The sequence below is a fragment of the Rhinichthys klamathensis genome, unplaced genomic scaffold, assembly GCF_029890125.1.
Source record: "Rhinichthys klamathensis goyatoka isolate OS25496 unplaced genomic scaffold, OSU_Roscu_1.1 h1tg000276l_1, whole genome shotgun sequence".
NCBI classification, from domain to species: domain Eukaryota; kingdom Metazoa; phylum Chordata; class Actinopteri; order Cypriniformes; family Leuciscidae; genus Rhinichthys; species Rhinichthys klamathensis.
The window spans coordinates 262,555-287,667 of record NW_026606795.1 but is presented as its reverse complement, the minus strand read 5'-3'; the positions used below and the strand labels follow the sequence as shown (position 1 = coordinate 287,667).

The 25,113-nt window shown below is 40.4% G+C and overlaps 1 protein-coding gene across 3 annotated transcripts in view; it reads right to left on the bottom strand.

Moving 5' to 3' along the window:
• The window catches only part of adarb2 (adenosine deaminase RNA specific B2 (inactive)), a 225,407-nt gene that overhangs the window by 54,557 nt on the left and 145,737 nt on the right, over positions 1-25,113 (bottom strand). For all 3 annotated transcript variants that reach the window (XM_056268772.1, XM_056268773.1, XM_056268774.1), the window contains 2 exons: positions 13,356-13,439; positions 11,681-12,606 (listed from right to left, as the gene is read on the bottom strand). In XM_056268772.1, the coding sequence (XP_056124747.1) occupies positions 11,681-12,606; positions 13,356-13,439 (1,010 nt within the window). The remainder of the gene's footprint in view (positions 1-11,680; positions 12,607-13,355; positions 13,440-25,113) is intronic.

Genomic DNA, 25,113 nt, shown 5'->3' with positions numbered 1-25,113 from the left:
TTGGTACAAAAAATGTAATTAAAAATATATTCTCGGAAGACAAGTATTATCCATTTTGCTTTCAAGTAAATTACTTTGTTTTAAATATATATTTTTACTGGAAAACAAGAATTTTTTTATTTTTTATTTTCTAATTTCTCTTTTCAGTCCCACAGGAGAAAGAAAATCAAATGGATTTGGAACAACATGAGCGTAAAAGATTTTCATTTTTTTGGGATGACCTATTCCTTGTAAAATTCTTACAGAAGTTTAAAGAGTGAGTCATTATACCAGTAACTACCCATCTTCCTTAAACAATTATTGAATTCAAATGGAAGAGATGCTCTGTGAGTCATATCAGCCATGCTCTGAATATCACAATGTTCTCTTAAAGTGAGTGGAAGCATTCTTGGTCAGGAATGAAGATTAAGCTCATAACAGCCGTTTTATCTTGAATTACCAATTGGTATTCAAAGACGAGCACTTCCTGTGCCTCAGGAAATGACATAATGTGAAAGGTTGAAAGGTGACCCTCTAATCCTCTCCTGTTTTTGCATCATCTCTGACATCTTTGATTTGCTGCTCATGTCACTATGCAGAAGATAGATGGCGAACACAACTAAAAATACAACTGAATGAGGTCAAAGGCTCTTATGGGACCTGAATTCAGCAGCAAGTTAATGCACAATCATTTGCATCTGTTCCGAATACAGTGCGACGGCCAGCAGTCTGGCACAGTGGCACAGCAGAGCGAAAACTCAAAGAAATAATCAATTATGAGCCCAAGACTTGTGCAATTTTTCATGCTGTGTTGAAGAACGCAGAGTGGTATACGAACAAGCTGCAAAAAACACAATAAAGAGCAAAAAAACACATGCAAAATGCAACAAAAATACCAGAGAAATGACTAAACGCGAGCCTTGCGCCTTGCACGCGCTGAATTATGACCCAACAGGGCGAGAGGACATTCTGCATGCCCATGCCCCGCAACCAATCTGACGCCTAATTAATCCTGAAGGTCTTTTAGTTCCACCCCCCTCTCTCGTCCTGTCTTTAGGTCCATTTCTTTTTACCTGCTCATTCCTCATATGTCTATGCGTGATCAGTTCTAGCCTGTAGACAAACCGCACTCGCGCTTGCAGTGCTATGCCAGAGCCTAAAGGCATGTGTGTGTGTCTGTGTGTGTGATGAAATAGGCATGTGTGAAAACAGCGGCCATTTGTTTGAATGTGATCCTTCTTACAGTTGTTTAATGAATGCATATATCATGCTAGGTGTGTATGGGTGCATGGATTTCATCATTTATGTTAGGGATCAATTATGTGTAGGGTTAGGTTTAGGGGTAGGGATAGGGTTGTGGACAGCAATGTTGTTCCAGGATCAACATTAGATTTTGATCCAGGAACATGTTTTACTTGGCAAAATAACAGCGCCCTTAATTGCTCTGCCCCGAAATCCATGAACATGCAATGCAAGAGTCTCTTATTCATTTTTGAAAAAATGTGAAAAATAAAGAAGATGGAAGGAAGAACAACAAATGAACATACAGTACACAAGAATAGTATATACAAGCATGAGTTGATTGTTAGTCGCCAGCAGCACACCAGCTCCAAACAAACAATGACACTCAGAACTCCTGTAACTACAGCTAACATTACAACAACAGCATATCTTGATTCTGTGAAACATAGCAAAACCAATGTTAGTCACAAATGGAACAGAAAAACGCAACCTTGGCGTCCGTTTTCAGGTCTCCCGCTTTGATCTCTCCAGCGCTGGAAAGCTTGTCTAATATTAACGCGGATCCAAAAGCACTTGCCGGATCAGCACCCTTCTTTTTCCAGTGATATTCCTCTGAACTTTTCTCTTTTGTAATGTCTCTCAGCCATCTCTCTTTCTACAGTCTTTCTTCAAATCTCCCTCTTGGTCACTCTCTCTCCTCCCCCATTATGAGTGGACACGCCCCCTACTGCTGATTGGTTCACTCTCTCTCCTCCCCTATCATGAGTGGACACACCCCCTACTGCTGATTGGTTCACTCTCTCTCCTCCCCTATCATGAATGGACACGCCCCCTACTGCTGATTGGTTCACTCTCTCTCCTCCCCTATCATGAATGGACACGCCCCCTTACTGCTGATTGGCTACAAGTGTGTTGTGGTGCTCGGTCCGATCCACTTTCAACAGCATATCAACTGTTCAAAGATCTGATTGGATGAGCCATAATCAAAGCGGTTGTGAAATAGCCAGCATATGTACACCCGTGTACGGAGCCCCACACATGTCATGCAGGGAAAAAATATGTATATTAAGTCCACGAATTAGCAATTCATCCCCACAACTTACTAATATGTCAGCAAGTTTGACTAATTTGTTCCCTCATTTTAATTAAATCAAACCAAGGGAGCAAATTAATCAATCATGGCCATGATATTCTAAAACAAGACAACAAATTCACAATATTTTTGTCCGTATGGCATGTGCGGTGCTCCGTGAGCACAATCAATTGAGTTCGAAATTCATTGGCTTAATGTAGTTACAGTAGCCTACAGTTAGGCTAAATAATGATATTAATGTATGCAATAGTACATTTATTTATTAAACATCAGCCCATCAATGCCAATTTCTGCCTCAACACCACCACTTAACCCTGGTCAAAAAACTAATGCATGACCTCTCATTGCTCATGGGTTTATGTTACAGTTTTGTTAAAAAGGTTAGTGAGGGATACACACTGAAAGCACTGGGGTTGATTTCTCACGGGACAGCTGGCGAGATGGGAATCCAGTCTCTGTGGAGGCCAAGTACATGTGTGTACTGTAAAAGGATAGGAGTAACTAGAAGTCGTCTACATGCACATACACAGTCTAACTAGGTGTTCGGATAGGTTCCTCTGGTCTCTTCTCTTCCACCTGGTTCAGTGAGATAACCTCCCCCCCCCCACACACACACACATACATACACAGACTGTGATTTATCAGAGCCTGTTTTGCTAGCTGAGTGTCTATGGCACAGTAATGAACTTGATTATGCTTTTAATGAAGTGTGAGCATATCATTTGGAGGTGATTATGAGCATGCGCTGATCACAGGAGACCGTCAGGTGTAGGAGATGATGAGTATTTGTGTGTGTGGATTTAAGACTGCCATAAATCCGGATGATTACAGGGGAAGAGGGAGGCAGTTGAGCGGAGTCAGACTCAGGCTCAGCAACAGACCTTCAGACTCAGGGCTTTTCTATGTGGCACTGAAAGCATCAGGAGGTCAAATCAATTATATAAGCTGTTTAATATTCCTTTCATTTTATATGACCTTTTACATTTTTAACACTACTTAAAGTGCCTCCATTATGCTATTTTAAAGCTCCCTAATTTTGTTTTGGAGGTCTCCTACAATAGATTTACATGCATCCAAGGTCAAAAAAACACTTTCATTTTTTCATAATATAGATTGCAGCATCAGCTCTTTTCTCACAGTGTCTGAAACGGTTCGATAAAGGAACCGGTCTCTCTAAACCCCTCCTTTCTGAGAGCCTGCTCTGCTCTGATTGGTCAGATGGCTCAGTCTATTGGGATTGGTCGACCGCTTACAGCATGTGTCGGAAACGAAACGCCCATTACAATATCTGGATTTCAGCTCTGGAGGCTTCCTCAATCCTCAGATATGTACACACGATGGTGTCGATTTGACCATATGAATTTTAGCGCGAGTCTGATGATGAAACATTGGAAGAACTAGTTGATCAACCCGAACCTCCATCGCAAGAGGCAGAAAACAGCATCTTCTCGACATGTACACAACATGAACCAGTCACAGAGTTTGAGGGTCAAATTAGACGTTGTTCGTGAGCAGCCAATGAAGACCATAGGCTGGAATTATGCAAATTTGTTTCATGCCTGCATAGATATGTTATGAAAGTGAGAATGAAATTAATGACGACTTGTTTCAGGCAGATCAGAATTAAATCTTTCTTTTGGGACTCACTAACTTTATTTGTTGTTCACTTTGACACTACAATATTTAGAGAAAATGTTGACATTGACATCTTCCTGTCATGCTGCAGAAGGTCAAAAAAAAAAAAAAAAAAATTGTAATTGGGGAAAATCAAGTGGTAACAGGGGTTCCCGTAAAATGTAGGGCACAGCTGAATGCGTTTTTGCTAATTAAAATGAGTAAATAACAAAAAATAATTGTATTCACCTCGTTGTATGACCCCTAAGTAGTTCATGACCTCTGAATTGGAAAGGGCCAAAATCACCACTGTTAAAGGGTATTCAGACATTTGATGTATTTGAAATACCTATTTTAGTTTATTTTTTATACCAGATAATAGTGTATCTAGCATATCTAATAGTTCTCGGTAACGCTTCCTTTTACAGTCCTGTTACCCATGTACATACTATGTACTTATTATAGTAATTACATTTACTGGGTAATAACTAGGTACTAACCCTGAACCTACCCCTAAACCTACCCCTGACCCATGTACTTACCTTACATTAGCCAGTACTTTCTAGGTAAGTACACTGTAAGTACTGTACTGTAAAAGGAAGCGTTACCTAGTTCTCATCACAAAAAAAGTGGAAATTCATGGGGGAAAAGTCATGGGATAGGCATGCATGTGTGCGTTTATGTGTGTGTGTCCTGGGAAATCCTACATTATGAGGACAAAATGTCCCCACAAAGGTGGCAATATCTGAAATCCTTGTCGGGACATTTTTGGTCCCCATGAGGAAAACAGTTTATAAATCATACGAAGTGATATTTTTTGAAAATCTAAAAATGCAGAAAGTTTTCTGTGATGGGCAGGTTTAGAGGTAGGGTTAGTGTTTTTGTACAGTATAAAATTCATTTTGTCTATGGAAAGTATACATAAAACACGAAAACCCTAAGTGTTCTGCATAGGGATGAGACAGTTTGTGATGATGATATCCTTTTGGGTGTAAAGTGCTCCTATTTTATTTCAAAACATTATCATAGAAAAACAAGCAAACAGGAGATTGCACTTAAAGCTGATGTGATTCAAGCCAGTTTAATGTTGTAGAAGACATCTACAAGTGAGACATTTGCAGGTTGTTTTCTTGTAGAGTGTAAACACTACAGCTCTGTGATGCTATCAATACATCGCTCTGTTTGTTTGAGCGCTCCGCCAATCACTTCTCAAATAATGAACAGATGCAATTACCACATTTGTGAGAATGGGTTAGGGAATATTTGGAGACAGATTAATGAACACCTGAGGTTGTAATGTGGCCATGATATAAAGCAGTAAACAACAAAACAGTAACGATAAGAACGTTTTCAATAATTTGCGTCACTGCAAACACTTTTCATTGTTATTGTTAGCTAGCAGGCCGAGCAAATATTGATGACCTTAATACACTGTAAATATGCCAATGAAAATGACCTCATCCAAATTATTTTGAGACTGATGTTGGAGATATATTTAAACAATATTCTTTAAATTCTTTCTTAATTATATATATATATATATATATATATATATATATATATATATATATATATATATATATATATATATATATATATATATATATATATATAAAATAAACAATGCCTGTGATGTGGAGATCCTCTAGTCGACGCTGATAATAATCAATTAAGCTCATAATTTCTGTTTCACACTTTGCAATCTGTATTCTCTCTCACTCTCTTACCATCCTGCCATCTCTAATTTTTTGTGGCAGTCTTAATTAATGATTTTTGCTTCATGGCTGCTGGAGGGTTGTTTATATCTGGTGTGATTAAGTCAGAGGGTTAAAAACAGAGAGAGAGAGGGAGAGAGAGAGAGAGAGAGAAAGGGAGACGGGGACAAAATAATCACCAAATGGCAGGCTGGTGGTCAAGGTCACCTTCACGTGTATGAAAACAGTCTTAATTCACTCTGCTGGGGAAATTACCATGCTAGATTAGTCAAAGTCCATGCATACTTTCTGCATCCATATATCAAAAGAGCAGCATGATTCACTGGAGCAGAAAGCGAGACACCTACATGTTGTCGTTTCTCAATGAGAAATCTCAAAGGCATGAGAAACGTACCAGACAAAATATAGAGCGACTTAACAATCATAGATTCTCTTCTGTTTAGATGTTATTGTTTTGTATATTATTTTTGGTATGTAACAATGCAATAACAGAGAAAGGCATATTGGCTAATGTAATCGTGTTTGTTTTTACTGTCCCAATTCCCATGCTAAAGAAATACCTGCCAGTGATGTTGAGCATATTAAGTAAATTGAACCTGACCATCTCAGTTTGCTCATCTCATATTCTCTTGAATATTATTTTCCCTCCATTATTTCCATGTAACACTTCAATTCCACCCTGATCGTTTCTCCTTTATGACGTCCTTTAACACTCCCCGAGCTGGCTCTGCCCAACACAACACTTCCCTAACTGATGGTAAAAACTCTCTCCATCTCTGATCCCACCCTTTAACTCTGACTGGTTGCAATAAAGGAGAGAAAGGATAAATTCGCAACAGTGTGTATCCTTATCTAACAAAACTCAAAACACTCAGCGCATTAGGAAAGAAAACAAACGCTATAGACATGACAAGAACTGACAATGGACTGACGGAAACGCAGAGCTTAAATACACAGACCAAACTAATAAACAACAACAACAAAAAACAGGTGTGCAAATTAATCAAACAATGAATACCCAATGTAACTAACTGAAAACACATGAAACTGAACTAAACTAGTGCGAACCCACCCAAACATACAACGAACAGATAAACCCTGTCATTAAAGGTAGGGTAGGTAAGCAATAGTGGGTTAGCTTTGAAAGCATAAGATCGCTTCCTCCCTTTAGAGCGTCTCCAAAGCCACAACTCCTCCAAAACACATGCACGCGCACAGCAGGGAGCAAACAAAAGCGTCACGAGAGACGGCATTAAACTACCTCATGTCTCAAAGCACATAACAATACAATAATAATACACATAAACAACTTAAAGAGCTCTGCCCTGTACCACCTGACGGCTGCAGTTTCATTTCGGCATTGATAGTGTTGCCATTGAAACGCATAAATTCGAGTCACAAACCTCTCTGAGTATAACGTCACAGGTTTCTTAATCATCTCATAATTATGGTTATGGCATGGACGCAGCATAAGCTGGTTGTTTTGCTTCAGGAGGAACTGCTGTTTCGGTTGCGGTGCTCGCTGACTGACGTCTGTCTAACTCTGTAAAGCATGAAACACACTGATGACGTGTGATGTTTAGTGAGCAGAAGCGTGGAGGTATGGAAATGCATATGCTGAGAGGCAGGTAGAACCTCGTATCAATGGATTCGGACTGAATTCAATGATTGGACGGACATTTTATGGTCCTACACCTTCCACAGACAATATAAATATACATATAAATACATTTAGACCACTTAACTTAGTGATTGCTATCAGGATGACTTACAACCAGAGTTTCAAAAAAAAATTCTGGAACAAATCACCTACCCTGCTTTTAACAGAGGTGTTAATGAGGCCAGCAGGGGGCGCTCACCCTGTGGTCTGTGTGGGTCCTAACGCCCCAGTATAGTGACGGGGACACTATACTATCAAAGAGCACCGTCCTTCGGATGAGACGTTAAACCGAGGTCCTGACTCTCTGTGGTCATTAAAAATCCCAGGATGTCTTTCCAAAGAGTAGGGGTGTAACCCCGGCATCCTGGCCAAATTTGCCCAGTGGCCTCTGTCCATCATGGCCTCCTAATCATCCCCATTTATATATATATATACACTGATTGGCTTCATCACTCTGTCTCCTCTCCACCAGTAAGCTGGTGTGTGGTGGGCGTTCTGGCGCAATATGGCTGCCGTCGCATCATCCAAGTGGATGCTGCACATTGGTGGTGGTTGAGGAGATTCCCCCTTCCATGTGAAGCGCTTTTAGTGCCTAGAAAAGCGCTATATAAATGTCATTCTTACCCTGCTCTTAAACACTCCCCCAGCTGGTTTTATACTGCGAATACTTCGAATCGCTCTCGTGGTACTTTGATGTCATACACCAATTTGAACACACCTTTCAACATACCTCTCATTCCATAAACACTCCCCCTCATTCTGACCCCACCCTTTGCGACTCCCCCAACTACGAACCCCCTTTTTAACACTCCCCCTCATTTTGACCTCGCCCACAAACCCTCCCCCTCGTTCTGACCCCGCCCTTTAGCATCCCGCTTTCAAACTCCTCTTCTTGACTTTCCCTCCTTCTGACCACATTCTTAAACTCTGCCTTCCCCTTTCTGAACTCATTCTGCAAAATTTCCCCTCCCTTTCAAGACCCTGCCGATTAACACTCCTGTCCTTTTCTGTTCCTCTATCACACCCCCATCACCTATCTCACTCCACCTTTTACGATCCCCCCTTTTTCCCGACCCTGCCTTTTTACATCCCTCTCCTTTCACACCCTCTGTGAGATCAATCTCTATAACCCTTCACTTTTAAATACTAGCTGCAGAATTCAAACACATAACTGGAAGTCAAACCTCATGATTAGGCAGTGATTGATATTTAGCACCATGCTGAGGTCATTTCTGCAGTCAAATACTCTGGTTAACTATACTAGTGACACGGTCAGGACCTGCATGACCGCCTGCTCAGACTCAGGCTTTTTCCAGTCTTAGCAGGGTGTGTGTGTTGACTTGGCAACGCTGCAGATATTTGTGACTGCGCTGAGAGATTAAGTGGCCAATCAACCTAACCATGCACTGCAATCATTCTACCTTATAACGTGGGCAGACTCCTGATGCCAAATCAGTTTGTCCCGCATTCATGTACTTCTGAGAACAGAGGAATCTTGATAAAAAACGTGAAACTGGTGACATGCAGACAAAGTGTTCAGGTGAGAAGGTACGCGCAGGGCACGGTTTTGCTAATTTCCTATGCGTCCTTTTAGCTGGGAATGAAGTTTTGAAAAACACTGGGGGACTGTGATCCCATGATCGATGGATATTTTTGGGGGTGACTTAAGTCTTGCTTCGTACCTGGCTCTCATATTACTGCTTCAATGTTATATTGACTTTCACAGAGCACGAAGGTAAATCCCTGCAGGGAGTGTGTGTGCATGTGTGTGAGTGTGTCATTATTTAGAGATGTGAAGAGGCATAGGGATATGGGCAACAAGGCATGCAGCCTGGATGATGGTTCAATTTTTCATTTAAGATGTGGAGGAGAAGGGTAGCCTGCAAGTTATTGTTCATATTTGCCTGAGGCATCACACTGCTACGGCCGGCCATTCCTGCAAAATATTCCATCTGTGCCAGTAACGCTTGCCGCCCACCGGAGTCTCCCTGACCTTCTATTCCACACCAAAGGTGACCCTTATCTCACTCTCTCGCTCTGTCACTCTTTCTTTCTTCCAAGCTAGTTTGTTTCATTGCAGCCTTAAAGGAATCCATTTTAACCAATTATTCATCTCATATTTGATTCTCAATTTTTTCCAAATCCTCATTGCTGAAGTGCCTCTGGATCAGGGTCTAGGCTAAATTAATCAAAGGTCTAGGCAAAAATGCCCCAAAACAAGTAAAATGTAAAGTTTATTATTCAGATTGATTTCCTCTGTTTATTATTATTACAGATACATTTGATTAAATTATATTGTATGACTATTTCATTTAGTGTGGGTTCTTAAAAATCAGCTCCATGCAGATGCAAAAAAAAGTTTATTTAATTTGTATTATTCTAAGTTGTGATTGGAATTATACTCCAATTACTGTAATGCAGTCATTTTTAATTTGTATAATCCATACTAATTTGTTTCTTTTGATTTTGAGGTGACATGTTCTTGTCAGTTTTATTAAGATTCACTCTTAATTGTATTATTATTATTCATATTATCAATAATAATAACAACAATAATAATTATGATTATTAATCAACATAATATATATATATATATATATATATATATATATATATATATATATATACAGTATATATACTGTGCAGTATAGTATAAGATATAGTAAAATAAATTCAGAAGACAATTTATAGGCAAACAATGATCCTTCTATACTCGTTATAGAAAAGCTGCTGCTACTAGTTGCTGCAATGAATGTTGTTAAAGGAAGCCACAGTTGCTTCAGAAAGAAAGAGAAAAATCTGTGGTCTTGAGAGCAGTGTGACAGCGGCAGAGCTGGCAGCGGTTGCTATCAGCAGGGCCCTGCGGCACAGCAAGACACCCTACAGGCAGAGGTTTGAGCGCCATCCAACCCTCAGATCTCCAGACTACTGAGAAACCGTCATACAAGCTCAAACACACATGCACAAATTAATGCTCCACTGGCCAGATGATCCTGGATGATTTGGTGATGGAAAAGGAGGAACATTTTTAATTTCGTGTGCACGTTTCCATCATCATTTCGAAGAGACTCAATAGCAAACGCTGTAGTCTGACTTTCAAGAATTTCCACAAGTAAGTGCATTTCTGGAACTAAACTAGTGAGGCAAATCCTCTTATAAATCCTTTTAAAGAGCGTAGAGAGCAGGAGAAAGGAGAAGTTTCTCTCCGGCAAACATGTGCAGGTTGTTTGGCTGCTGTAGTAGGAGAGGAAAGACAACATTCTCCCTGTCGGCTCTGTGCAGGAAGGGGGCTGAATACTAATACAGCGCAAGAAACACACACACATACACACAAATGAGAGCTGATGCAGACATACACACATATTTACATGCACACATACTTAAGGAGGGGGAAAAAAAAGTTACAAACACCACACAATAAACTGATAAGCTGCATTCATTTGTGAGCGATTCTAAAAAACTATATGGTAAAATCCCTGAAAAATAGTAAAAACTGGTAAAAAAAACTATATATATATAAATAACTCTACACTTTACATGATCCTATACAGGATCATGTAAAGTGTAGAGTTATATTATATATATATATATAGTATCATGTAATTCAAATTTAAAATGGATAAAACAGCATTTAAATTGATTAAATTTTGACTCAATCTGGACACACAAGGGATCAAAAACACATTTTTGAGTCCTCTATGAAAAAGAAAAACACTATTTCCCTAGTCTGATTGCTATTTACATATTTGACTAAATAACAGAAGAATGGGTCTGAGGATTGTTTGTCGATTTGCTCTGTGCTTTTTTCAATCTCCTTTGGGCAACAGATTGAATTAATGTTTATAGACACTGCCATGTCATACATGAGGAAACTAGAGATTGTGCAAAATAACAATACTTTTGCAATTTAGCTCTATAAACACATGGAAAGTAAAAAAGAAAAGAAAGAAAACTCATTTGTTGGCGCATCGACTTTCTCTCTGGAGTCAGAGGTTCCCGAATGATAATTTGCCTCATTTACATCCTTTTTCCGTCTGAATAGATCTGTGAATAGATTCTGTTTACCTCTGGCCCTTTTGCTTTCCTAAGTACACACATGTGTGTGTGTTTACACTAGATATGCCATCCTGTCCTGCCCAAAGTAAATGTTAAAGCCTGTGTGCTAACATAAAACGCTTCAACCTTTTGCTCTGCGATATAGCCTAACCTCTCCCCTATAATCCATCTGCACTGCCCCATGCCTCCCCAAACATTATCTCCTCCCTCTTAATTAAGTCTTGGCTGGCTGTTCTGTATCCCAGCATTCCTGCTGCTTTGGTTATTAAGGCCCGCCGTATGGAACGGGTGGCCTGCCAGCGGCTGGACTGGCACACTCACCTGGGGCAAATGAGGGCATTTGATCCTACTGGGCCGGTGTCCCGCTCTCGCCTCAGGTGCCAGCCTGAAGTTGAAGAGCGCCTGCAGGGCACACAGAGCCGCCTGCCTCTTTGCTTGCTTCTTACTGCGACCCGAGCCCTCGAATATTAAGCCGTCCACTCGAACGGCCATGACGAAGCTGCGGTGTGCCCGTTTGCCCTGGGCACGCTCCGACAGGCAGGCGTATCGCAAGCCGGGCCGCATGTCATTGAGCAGGACGACGGGGCTGGGTTGGGGCATGGGAACCGGAGGTGGGGTAAGGCAGGGATCTCCTTGCCTGGCCTGTACAACCATCAAGTCCAACGTGTGGCGCAAACGGAGGGCGCTAGACAGCAACTCGCTCTCGGCAGAGCGGCAGCCGTCAGCCTCGAAGCCTTTGAACAGCGTGTCAGGGAAATCGGCCTGGTCCGAGGTGAAGTCGGCTGCGGGGTTGCTCAGGCCGCCCATGGCCAAATGAGCTTGAGAGGCATTTGGAAACTGGATGAATGACTTCAGGGCCATTTCGGCTGCCTTCATCTTAGCCTTCTTCTTCGTGGGGCCGGTGCCCTCGAACGTGAGTCCGTTGACTTCTACGGCAATGGAAAAGACAGGCGCGTGCACTGGTCCTGTCTGAGAGACCATCCGGTACTGTAGACCCGGTCTCAGCTCGTTCAACTGGACCAGGGCATTCTTTGGTGCATCGGACCATGCCAGTTTCTTGCAGTACAGACGCAATTTGCGCAAATGTCCGTTATTGTCCTCCTCCAAAGGCCGCTTTCGCTTGAGGCCGGATGCTCCGTCCCTGGGCGAATCGGACCGGAAGAGTGATTGGCAGTCTGACGAAACAATGGCGCAATCCTCCAGGTTTCCCGTGTTGCGGTTCTCCTTGACCTCAGCACTGCTGGTGCCTAGGTTGGAAGCAGAAATGACGTATTATCAAGAAGGTAATTTAGCAGAAAAACAAAAACACAACAACTGCTACAGAGACCATCTTCTACTTCATTCTGCTTTGTGCCATAATCTCACATGCCCTGATGAAAAGTCTGGCATTTCATATACAAGTTGATATTAAAACATGTCATTACCATTCCCAAAGCAGCTGCTCCTAACTGTTCCATACGAGAAAGCCTGCCTTACATAACTGTTGTAAAAATCTGAGGACAAATCCTCTAAAATGGGGCATTATCTGGCAAATCGTTCTGTAATCTCCCACAAAATTGGCTTGGAGTCCTTACTTAAAGTGGGTACAAATCATCTCACCATATACAATGCAAAGGAGAAACTGTTTTGTAATGCAGGAGAGCAGACAGTTATGAGATTTCAGTGTGTGAAAGTCTGATCACTCATTAAAGCCTCTATTTCACACCCCAACTGTGTTGTGATGGAACCAAATGAAATTCATCTGTGAAAATAAACTTCAACACATGGATGCAAGCCTAAATGGTGAGAAAAAGGAGTGAAATGTTTTTTAGCACTGACTATCTTCCACTCTTCTAGTACCACTTTAAGTGTGCATATATATATATATATATATATATATATATATATATATATATATATATATATATATATATATATATATATATATTTGAAAATTGAGCAAATTAATTTCTGAAATTAAAATTTAGTTAAACTAAATGGCTTAAACCATACTGACTCAATGTGTCCTCGTCTTCTGTGCCATTGGCCGCTGGGACGTACTTGAAGGGGGCGATCAGTGCAGACAACATGTTCATTTTCTCTGAAAGGTAAAAAACAAAAACAAAGCTCATGTAAATCCAGCACATACTAGTTTCAACATACATGATTCATACATACATGGTTCTTTCTTGTTAGAAGAAAGTTAAAGAGAGGGTTGAAATAAAAAGGTGGAGTGATTCTAAGGCCTGAAGTATAAGTCAACGTAAGCGCTAAGTACGTACGAGGCGATTTCAGAGTTTTCACTGTGTCAGTGTTTGCGTCCTGGATAAAACATGCTTCTGGTCTTAGTGGCAGTGGAAACCAGTTTCTGGTTGAGGTGTTGATAAACCAAATTGTGCTCACAGCCGTGTTTCCCTCTATATCCACATGTGCGTGTGTGTTGTTAACACTGCAGGTTCCTATTAGGGACTCTGCTGGGCTCAATCCAGACTGTGGGGAATTGACAAACTGCCTGGACTCATAATTGCATCCCACCTTTCCCAGGATCCCCTAATGATCAATAACTTTAATGAGCTGACAAAAGGAAAAAAAAAAATGTAAAAAAAGGGTAATCGCCATAGGTCATATGATTGGTCCATGGCTTATAATGATTCAGAGAGGGACATGCAACCATTTTTCTAGTTCTGTCTCCTTCAGAGAGGAGGATAATAACAAAAGCAAATTCTGATTAAATTATTTTGCATTTTGACCAAGTTATGAGGAAAATTAGAATGACTCTTCAAGAAACAAAGCTGTAGAACACAAGTACTTTTCGAACATGTTGAACATAACATGCCTAAACTTTGGAAAATGAATTGAAAATAGGAATAAAATGTATTTAATATCATGAATCTAAATGCAATGTTCTGCAAGACTAACAAGTTCAAAAGTTTTACTTCTAACATTAAAATATGCATCCAAAAAGATAAAAAAAAACTTTTGTTATTATATTACACTGGTGTTTTACTGTACACGTCCGTTTGTCTCTATACTGCATGTCTTATAGCTTGTCTCTCTGTATATATATATATTTGACAAAATATGTGGGGCCACAGCCATATCTAGACATGAGAGTGAGCTCTTTTGACTCAGGAGAGTGTGCAAAGGGACCTGGGGGTCCCTGTCATATATCTAGGCTCCAGAATATTATGGAAACTTGGGGGTGGGTCATTTTGATTGATGGTAGGTAGTGTACAGAGATCTTGTATTATCTAGGCACCTATGTTTATAGAAACATGGGAGTGAGCTCTTTTGCCCAAGGGTAGTATATAAAGAGACACTTGGGGGCCCCAGACCTAGCCAGGCACCAGAATATTATAGTAACTCGAGGGTGGGTCATTTTGATTGAGGGCATTGTGCAGAGATTCTGCATGGGGCCTGAGAGGCCCCTATAGGCCTCAGTCATATCCATGCACTTCATAATTTTGGAGACATAGGGGTGGGCTCTTTTGAAACTTGGGGGTGGGTCATTTTGAATGAGAGTGGTGTACAGAGATCATATATGAGGGCCCAGTCATATCTAGGCACCTGATGTTTATAGAGACATGGGAGTGAGCTCTTTTGCCCAAGGGTAGTGTACAGAGACACATGTGTGCCCCAGTCCTATCTAGGCACTAGAATATTATATAAACTTGGTGTGAGTCATATTTCTATGAAAGCAGTGTACAGAGATCCTATATAGGACCCCTGTCATGTCTAGGCACCTGATTTTTGTAGAAACACTGGAATGAGCTCTTGACTCAAGGCAGTGTATAGAGGAATCTGGGGCCCCAGACCTATCTAGGAACCAGAATATTATATAAACTTGGGGGTTGGTCATTTTGATTGAGGGTAGGGACCCCAAATGCCCCTCAAGGTCTCAGTCACATCTAGGCACATGATTATCATAGAAACATGGAGATGGGCTCTTTTGACTCCAAACAATGTAAAGAGGCCTCATTCCTATTTAGGCATGTGGGGGTGGGTCATTTTGATTGAGGGTAGGGACCCCAAAGGCTCCTAGAGGCCTCAGTCATATCTAGGCACATGGTTATCATTGGGAGATGGGGGATGGGCTCTTTTGACTCAGGACAGATAACAGAGGCAGTGTCATTCGGGGGCCCCAGCCATAACTAAACAGCAACCCGAGAAACATGAAACTCAGCTGTCAGTCACATTTCTTCATAAAATCTAAAAATCTTATTTGTCATCATCTTGTGGCCAGGGTTTCAATCACCCACTTAAGTGGACCTGTTTTCAAGGGTCGGACAGGGTTTGCGATCTATTCCACATCATCGTAGAGAGTCATAGACAATTCCACCACTTACTGTAAGTGGAATGAAGTGAAACCACTTAAATGAAGGACAGTGCAGTTTTGTTATAGCAACAAAGCGCAATAAAATAAGACAAAAAGGTCAATATGGAAACTTCATAAAGGTTTGGTTCACCAGATGCCGTCATGCGAGACTCTAAGGCACGTGTCATACACTATTGCCACCAAAGACTGGCAATAACACAATTTGAAACAGTCTCACCTATCAGCCAGCCATAAGAAATCTCTCTTGCTTGACTGAAACGTGACCAAGCCCTGGCAGCAGGGAATTTTGACATCTCGTAATGTGTTGAGTGTGATAAGGAGCAGGAATCCAATTATTTTGCTTTCCCAAGCAGTGGTCAAGAGATTCTCTCTCCCTCCCATCAGAAGTGTGGAGGATTTATAGGTCACATATAGCACAACCAAAGTGCTGAATGTCAGCACATAGCAGGGAAGATACGGTAGCTGCATTGTGCGCTTCCTGTGTGTCATTTCCTGAATGATGGCTGAGGAGACGAGGGCATGATGAATAAGTGATAGGAGGTGCTATCACTGTCATCAACCAATCACAAAAGTGCTGAGACAGATACTCATACTCAGAGCGATGATGTGGAGGTCTCTCCAAGTTCAGCGGTATCTAACAAGCTCAGAGCTTTGCCATCACTAAAAAAGCCATTGAAGGTTACATGGTTGACGCAACACCAAGGATCATAGAAGGCCTACAGGAAATTAAATGTGAAGGTTGTTCATCCCATAAAGGAGAACGGGAGTACAGTGTTTAAGTAACAGCTCAGTATCCTATTAAATTTGGACAGAATACACGGCCACTTAAAATGGTATGGTTACAGCATAACAAAAAAGACAATGGTCACGATGAAAAAACGAAAAAAAAAAACTTTTTAAATTTAAATTGATTAAAATGTATTTAAGCTGGTATCATATGGTTTTGATTGATTCACAGGATTCACATGATTTTGACTTACATTCATCTGCACAAGTTTGAAGTGTTGCTGTTTTTTTCTAACACATTTTACAAACTGGAAGTTGATGATGCCTTATGGGTCTTTTAAACAGCCCAAATATTGCCAGACAGCAGACTTCAATCTCTGGGTAGGCTTCTGATAGTATGAAAGGAAAGAGATCAACATCAAAAACAAAAGACAAGCAACACACATCACACCAGACACAATCAGTCGATCCATGCTCAGTCACTTGTCACCGGGGGATGTTTTGTCATGTCACCCTCAAGCTCTTTGACTCGCCTGTCTGTGAATCCAAACAATATGAGCAACTAGCTGGAACTCTTAAAAGCAATCCATTACTGCTGCCATGTCGAGGAAGGACGAATCATTATTCGCTCTGAACTACGCTTGTCACGAATCCAAGATTTCGGTACTCGAAATTTCTCAATTATTCAACCACAGAGAAAACTAGTTTGTTATCTGACACACTCCTACAAATTTAACTATTAATATATACATATTATGTAAGGGATAATGTACATCCAGCCGGTTGTTATCTCAGAATAAACCCCCGACAGGGTGATGAGGACCCCGACGCGAAGCAAAGTGTCTATCATTAGACACAAAATATTGATCTGAGTTTAAATATTTTATAAGGTCTAATAAACGCAAAGATTCTGCGGAGAGAGCAGTTGCTAGCGCGCCAAGTCCAAACTAGATGGACATTTATTACCACTTATTACACAGCATTTCACCACATAAATAATTATGGAGATAAGAGTTATTGATTTCAGATTAAACTGTTTTAAAATTGTACCTGTTTGTATCTTATAATCCAACAGTGTACAAAACAATAGTCACAAAATGACAGCATCTGCGTTTGTATGAAACAAGGGAGAGCGAGTCCATGGTACTGGATGGCATAATTAAATAACTGTACACAAACTATTGATTTGAGTTTTAATATTTTATTAGCTCACCAAATGCAAAACTTCCACGAAGAAAAAACGTTCCTAGGAAGCGTATAGCGCTGCTGACTTCAGTTACCCGGATGAGTGTGTTATCTGTTTTCAGCGGTTGTTATCTGGGAATAACATACCGCTGGATGGCGCGATTGACCAATCAGAATCAAGTATTCCACAGAGCCGTGTAATAAAGCACAATATATAACAAATAATAGCATGTAGTATTTCTTGACTGTTAACAACATTTTTGGTAGCCTAGAAATCTAGACGCACCCTAGCGGCAGCAAAAATTATTTTGCAGCAAAGTGTGGTCTAGCAACTCTCCGTTGGCATTCGAGCTGGAAAAACCAAACTTTGGTCAGGCCAATCAGATCGTGTATAGAGTTGGTGGGCGGGCTTAACATATGACGGCAGAGTTGTGACGGTTCCGCGTGATTTCCATAGGTGATTTCCCTCTGCTTGAAAACAAAGAAGATGCTGCTGGCGAACAGCGGTCTTTCGAATCGGCTTTGGCCGCGACTCTGGATGACTTGGAGTTAAGAGAACGTCACTTAAGTCATTCCTAAAAAAGGAAGATGTGTTCGGAGTTTTGACGACCGGATATGGCAAAAGTTTAATATACCAACTAGCTGGTTCACTGGTGGAAAAACGCATGGGACTCACTCAGCCACAGCCGTTCGTTGCTCTGGTTGGTTGTAGCGCTATCCTATTGCGTGCCGAGGGATATTGAAAGACAACCGTTTATCCCGCCCCTCGGATTGAGGTATGCCAATTGTGAGTTCCCAGACCTAACATCTTGATGTAGGTCTGGCTTGCCAGGGTACATTTTTGGAACATCTTAGCATTGACTTGGAACTAAAGTACTTTTGACATCCCTACTTTGAACCAAAGAAAACAGCAAATGTCAGGTCAGAAGCAGAGGCCCGGCAGACTGCCATGTTGTCGGGAGACAGAGAAGAAAAGAGAAACGGTGTAAATTCAGAAGACGATAGGCGCTTCGGCCCCCCCTCCCCAGCTATCAGGAGCGAGCAGAGGTAATGAGCCAATCACATCTTCCCATGGCCCTCATAACCGTCAGGTCAGATGAGACACTAGAGACTCTATTCAAAAAGGCAGTGGGGAAATCATTGACTCTCTCTCCCTCTCTTTATCCCTCTCCTCTTCCTTTCTTTCAATCACTCTCTCTGTCTAGGAGACCACCGATTAAACACCGGTGAAGTAGCAAATGAGGGAGGCTGTATTGTCTCGCCATCACGCTAGGAATCGGATTTCTGTCGGACCGCTCAGCCGGAGCTTGGCAAAGACACCTTTTGTCTGTGGTAACCATCTATGTGTGTGTGTGTGTGTGTGTGTGTGTGTGTGTGTGTATTTGGACTTACTCAGCTAAAGTTTGTAGACAAATTTGTCCCTAAAAGTTTGCTAAATCAGACAACCAGGAACATCCTTGTGTAAAACCAATTCATAAAAAAACTTTGACTCAAAGGCCCCAACTGTCCAACTCAACAATCCAAGGCCAGAATTGCAGGTATTTATAACAAAGATGCTTGTTTTTAAACTTATGAACATAAACTGGAAATATTGACATATAAAAGATATAACTAAGATTCAATTTGTAGTTCCAAAAGCCACACACGTTGAATGTTCTTCAATAAAGACATTCGTTATTGAGAGGGGAAAATAAATGAGATTTTAGTTTACATCATTATTTTTTTTTTTTAGCATTTTTATTTAGTTTTTTTTATTATAATTTATTAATTTAAATACTTTTAATGCCCCCTTACAAGTTGGCTGAGGCCCCCTGGGTGAATATTATTATCTGATATTCATATATTCAGTTTTATATAAAGTATAATGAGGAAATAATTAGTTTAATTCAGCCATATATGTTTGAACCAGAAAGTGATTCAGAAGAGGAAGAGTGAATTATACGGGATCATCTACAAGTCGATGTATCAGAATGGTAATGCGTTTTATGTATCGCTCTCTAATGTTGGGCACATAACAATAATTGATATGATTAGCATTTGGCTTGATTGCGTTATCAAACAGCTAATAATGTGTTACTATTTTTACACAAACCATGTTCCTGTTCGCCATCTCAGAGTCAGACTGCTGCCTTCTAAAAGTCAGCATCCTTAGAAACACTAAGAAAAGCCTGTGGAGAAAAGCCCTGCCCGCACGTTGACGGGATTGGCTACATGTTTGTGACGGTAGGAAACGGGTGGTTTCAAACCGCATTTTTGAGACTGTCACATCATGCATGGTTTTTCTTAAAGGTGCAGTATATAATATTGACAGCTAGCGGTTGAACTGGATACTGCAGTCCAAATTCAAAATGGTGGAGAGTCTCGTTTCCCCCGCCTCCTCAGACTCGACGCTCATGCGGGTTGCCAGATTGAGGACACGCAACAGGAACGGGCGCAATTGACAATGAAAAGTGCCGAGCCTTACACTAGGCCTCTGATCATAGAGCTTTTTTGATGGATGTCGATGCTTTTTTAGGTTTTTGGGGTAGAATCTGCAATAGTGCAGCACGTTTAATCATATCGCAATCGTAATCGCGATGTCAAGCCTATGCGATTATATGACGCAAAATTTGGCTAGTGTTACATGATCCCGCTCTTATTCATGGGAATGCTTTAAACCATTCAGCGAGACAAGTCAAAAGAGAGCGTGCTGCCTGTGAATGTCCTGACTGAAAGACGCGCACCACTATCATGTGCATGCGCAGACCGCGCGCCAGAATATAGTTCTCTTTCCGCTTGAAGTGAACGAACAATAACACACACAATTATGCCAAAATATAATTTGTCGAGTGTCTTCATAACATAAGAGCAGTCTTATGATGGTCGTAAAGAGTTGTGAGAGAAAAAGGCGCATGTGAGATCCGCGTCTCTGTCAGCAACTCTTAAAGGGCCAGCATCCAATAATGCTTTGTCAGTAAAGTTAATCAAAGAACAAAGGGAACAGAGAAAAACACTCACTGCTCTTGACCAAAGAACTTGTGTAGCTTTAAATAGGATTTTAGTCCATATAATTGATAATTTATGCAGCACAGACTGTTTGATAACTTTATTCAATTTCTGTATATGTCCTACCTGTAGACAGGAAAAGCACAGGTAAATATGACATTTATTACGGGTTTATGTGAGGATTGTTTGAAGTTCACTTAAATTAAAATTTTAAAAAAAATTATCCAGACATCAATGGCTTATTGATCATTATAGGTGTTACCAATCATTTAGTTGTTGTTTGCTAGTTTGAGTTGAGAAATACACATTTCACAATTATCACTAATCTGTGTGTGCATTTTGCAATAGAACCAAGCACGTTGACTCATGAAACCATTTGTTTATTATATCGCAATCGCATATCGCAATATTGACCTCAATAATCGCAATATGACATTTTCCCCAAATCGTGCAGCCCTAAATCTCGGACCCAGTTCGTTTGCTGGCTTCCATGTCTGCAATACGCTGTGTTTTCCGCCAACTGGCAACCCAGAGTGTTGAAATACTATTGGGTACATTGGCACACAGACCAAAACAAAAACAGACTTTCTGACACGGAACACACATTTCAAAGTAGAATAGCTGGCTGTAGCATTGTTTTTCGGAGGAACATGTGAACTGCAGACATATGGTATTTTTATGCTTTGGCACAATACAAATAATGACATACCGCCCCTTTAAAGCATATTCAAAACATCATATAGACATATAAACAAAATTAATTGATTTTCAACATAGGGAGTCTTTAAAATATTCGCCGAAAAAAACAATTGAACTATAAATTCTAGTCTTCACAGCATACCAACACAGGCCAACACTCAAAGCGGAAGCATGATGGCTTCCAGGATCAGGCCGAGTGAGCAGACGGAGTGATATTTAGCACCTGATTAGTGCCAACAGAAGACATAGTGCACCGGCCATCTGCTTTACATGTGTTAGTCTATTCCATGCCAGGGACAGAGGTTTAGCATAGTAGCTGGTGCTAACGCCACTGTCCGCGGGCACCAATCCTAATCGCACACCCACAACAGCTGTGGGTGCACACAAGCCATCCAACACAAGATTAAATTAACGTTATGAGATCAGCTTTTGTGCTTATTGGCATTATGAGTCGCAATGGAAGAGGAGGGAACCGGTGTGGGTGAGGCTCAGTCTGGGTGGGCAAAATGTCAGAGGTGGTAAAGGTGGTTATTAGGGGGAGATTCTGTACACTATACTGTTGAAATTTTTGGGATTAGTAAGATTTGATTTATTTTTAAAAGAAATTAATACTTTTTATTCAGCAAGGACGCATTCAATTTATTAAATAAAGCAAATACATTTATGATAGAAATCATTTCTCCTTCAAATAAATGCTGTTCTTTTAATCTTTGCTGGTGTTTTTGATCTTTCGTTTGATCTTTTTGATCAGGGGACTTTGATATTTTCATCACAGTTTTCTAAAAAAAAGAAATGGATCTCTGTTTCACAAACAAGTGTTTTGATTATTGATAATAATCAGAAATGTTTCTTGAGCATCAAATCATCATATTAGAGTGATTTCTGAAGGATCATGTGACACTGAGTAATGATGCAGAAAATTCAGATTTGATCACAGGAAAATATTACATTTACAAATATATTCAAAGAGAAATTAGTTACAGTAATTTTGTGAAATATTGTTACAATTTAAAGTCTTATGCACACACAGTAATATGTTTGATCAAATAAATATAGCCTTGGCGAGCATAAAAACATTAAAAGCCATTTAAATTTGAGTAATTAAAGGTACAGAACCAAAAGTTATCTATTTAATTGTAATTGTGGTTGAGTGGAGAACTTTCATTAAACTAAATAATGACCGTTTTAGTGCAAAAAACCTTGACAGACATTTTAAGTGGACTTCAGGGACAATAAAACCACAAAAATTATACGATTTTATTAGCAGGGTTACATAAAGCTGTGATTTCAGATGTTTTGATGTGCAGATATAAAACAGACAAGCCAAAGAGATCACTGTTAAACGTCAAGGTTGCCATCCGCACTAAGATCTACTTCATGATAAGAGATCCCGCATGTCATGTGATGACGTACCCTCATGCTTCAGTCTCTCTACTGTCAGCATGCCACAGTTAGCTCATAACCTCACTGTAAGACACTCAGGTCCATGTCAACATCACATCTGCAGGATCCCGCTAAACCAAGAAAAACTTTTACTAGATTTGTTGTAAAAGCTTTTTGGTGTAACAGAAACACTAATCAGTTGGGTTTGAAGTATTAAAGTTTAATTAAGTTGTTAAAAACTGCTCAGATGAAGTGCGACTGAGTTATTCTGATGATGCATCTAGATGATGTCATCGTGAGAAATATAAATCAAACCCTGCTTTTATGACACAGGGCCTGGAGAGCCGACAGAGATCAACTCTTTCTCTGTCCATCCCTCCATCCCGGACGGTCGCGACGACATGGCCAGTCAGGGCAAGATGAGACTGATCGCGGATCCACGCCGCGGGCAGCTTCATCAGAAGGTGTCTAGGATTCATTCAAGAAGTGCTAGGGAGAATGAAATTGGTATCCTTCTATAGCTTATATCGCTACGAAGACACATTCACACACATGAAATGCCCTCTAGCCAACTCTGACTGAAAAGTTCAGTGGAAATCGAAGTTACCCAAGAGCTACATCTTCTATGAAGATCAAGGAGCACACGCAGAAAAGTGTATATGACAAAATAAGTAGAAATTTTATCAAATTATTCACAGAGTCTACATGTCAACAGACAGCACAGGCTGAAATACGGTCTGGAACGGAGTATGTGAGTGGCAGCAATTTCCATTTCCACTTGCTATGTAAAGCCTAAAGTATAGTTCAGTTTTTATGTGTATGCTAGGCATGCGTACAGTGTGCAAGACATTATTTTCACCATTATTATGCGCATACTCTATTTGTGCAGCCAGATTTGTCTAACCGGTCATAGTATACTCTGTACGCTCAACTTGCACATGCACTGTCAGTTTTTGCACAAATTAGTTTGTTCACAAGGTGGCAACACTGGCCTGGGCCGCTGTTTCACAGTTGAAAAAGACAGCAATAGATGGCGACATTAAAAAATGTTTGTGCGAGGAGTTTTAGAGATACTTGCATCACTAGTTTAAAAACATTCTGGAGTGAAATAGCACAAACATTGGACAAAGACGAAACTGTCGAGAACCTGTGTTTGCGTACATTATCATGCTGTATACTTTGAAAGGCTATTCGTTCAGCTGTGTGTAAACGTTAAGCATTCACATCAAAATTAAAGTATACTTTTGCCGTAATCCAGCTCCACTCTATGTTTTTTAAATGCTTTTTGGTGAGAGAAATTCCACTAAATTCAAAATAATAATCACTCACTTTTTTTTGTAGCTTGCCCAATCAAACTAGAGGATTGAAAATACCACACTTAAAGGGACAGTTCACCCAAAAATGAACTTCTATCATTGCTCACCCTCATGTTGTTCCAAACCCATAAAACTTTGGTTAATCTTCAAAACACAAATTAAGATATTTTAATGAATCCTGAAAGGTTTCTGTCTCTCCATTGACAGCTATGCACCTGCCACTTAGACGCTTCAAAAAGTTCATAAAGAGATCGTAAAACTAATCCATATGAATTTAGCGGGTTAGTCTAAATAAACTCGATCATATTGTATGATGAACTCAGGCTTTTATTCACATATAAACATTGATCAGCGAACATAAATAGAAGCTCAACCGACCCTGCTTGACTCGCGAGAGCAAACCTCATTGGTTCTTGCTGAAGCTCAAACGTGATGCGTAACACGAGAATGAACCTCATTGGTTCTTGCTGAAGCTCAAACGTGATGCGTAACACGAGAATGAACCTCATTGGTTCTTGCTGAAGCTCAAACGTGATGCGTAACACGAGAATGAACCTCATTGGTTCTTGCTGAAGCTCAAACGTGATGCGTAACACGAGAATGAACCTCATTGGTTCTTGCTGAAGCTCAAACGTGATGCGTAACACGAGAATGAACCTCATTGGTTCTTGCTGAAGCTCAAACGTGATGCGTAACACGAGAATGAACCTCATTGGTTCTTGCATGTCAAGAGAAGATGCTTGAGCTTCCGTTTACCACAACTGATGTGAGCGTTGATGAATGTTTAAGTGTGAATTAAAGCCTAAATTCAATCTGTTCATCATATAAAGTGATCAAGTCTCTACAGAAAAAATGGACTAAACAGCTAAATTCATATATGGATTAGTTTTACAATCTCTTTATGAACTTTTTGAAACGTCAAAGTGGTAGTTACTGTCAATGGAGGGACAGAAATCTCTCAGATTTTTTCCAAAAATATCTTCATTTGTGTTCTGAAGATGAACAAAAGTCTTACTGGTTTGGAAGGACATGAGGGTGAGTAACTAATGACAGAATTTTAGCAGTTTGGATTGAACTACAGAAATCTGTTGAGAAGAAAAGAACAAAAGTAAGTGGTCTTCAATTCACCTTGCAGGCAGAGTAAC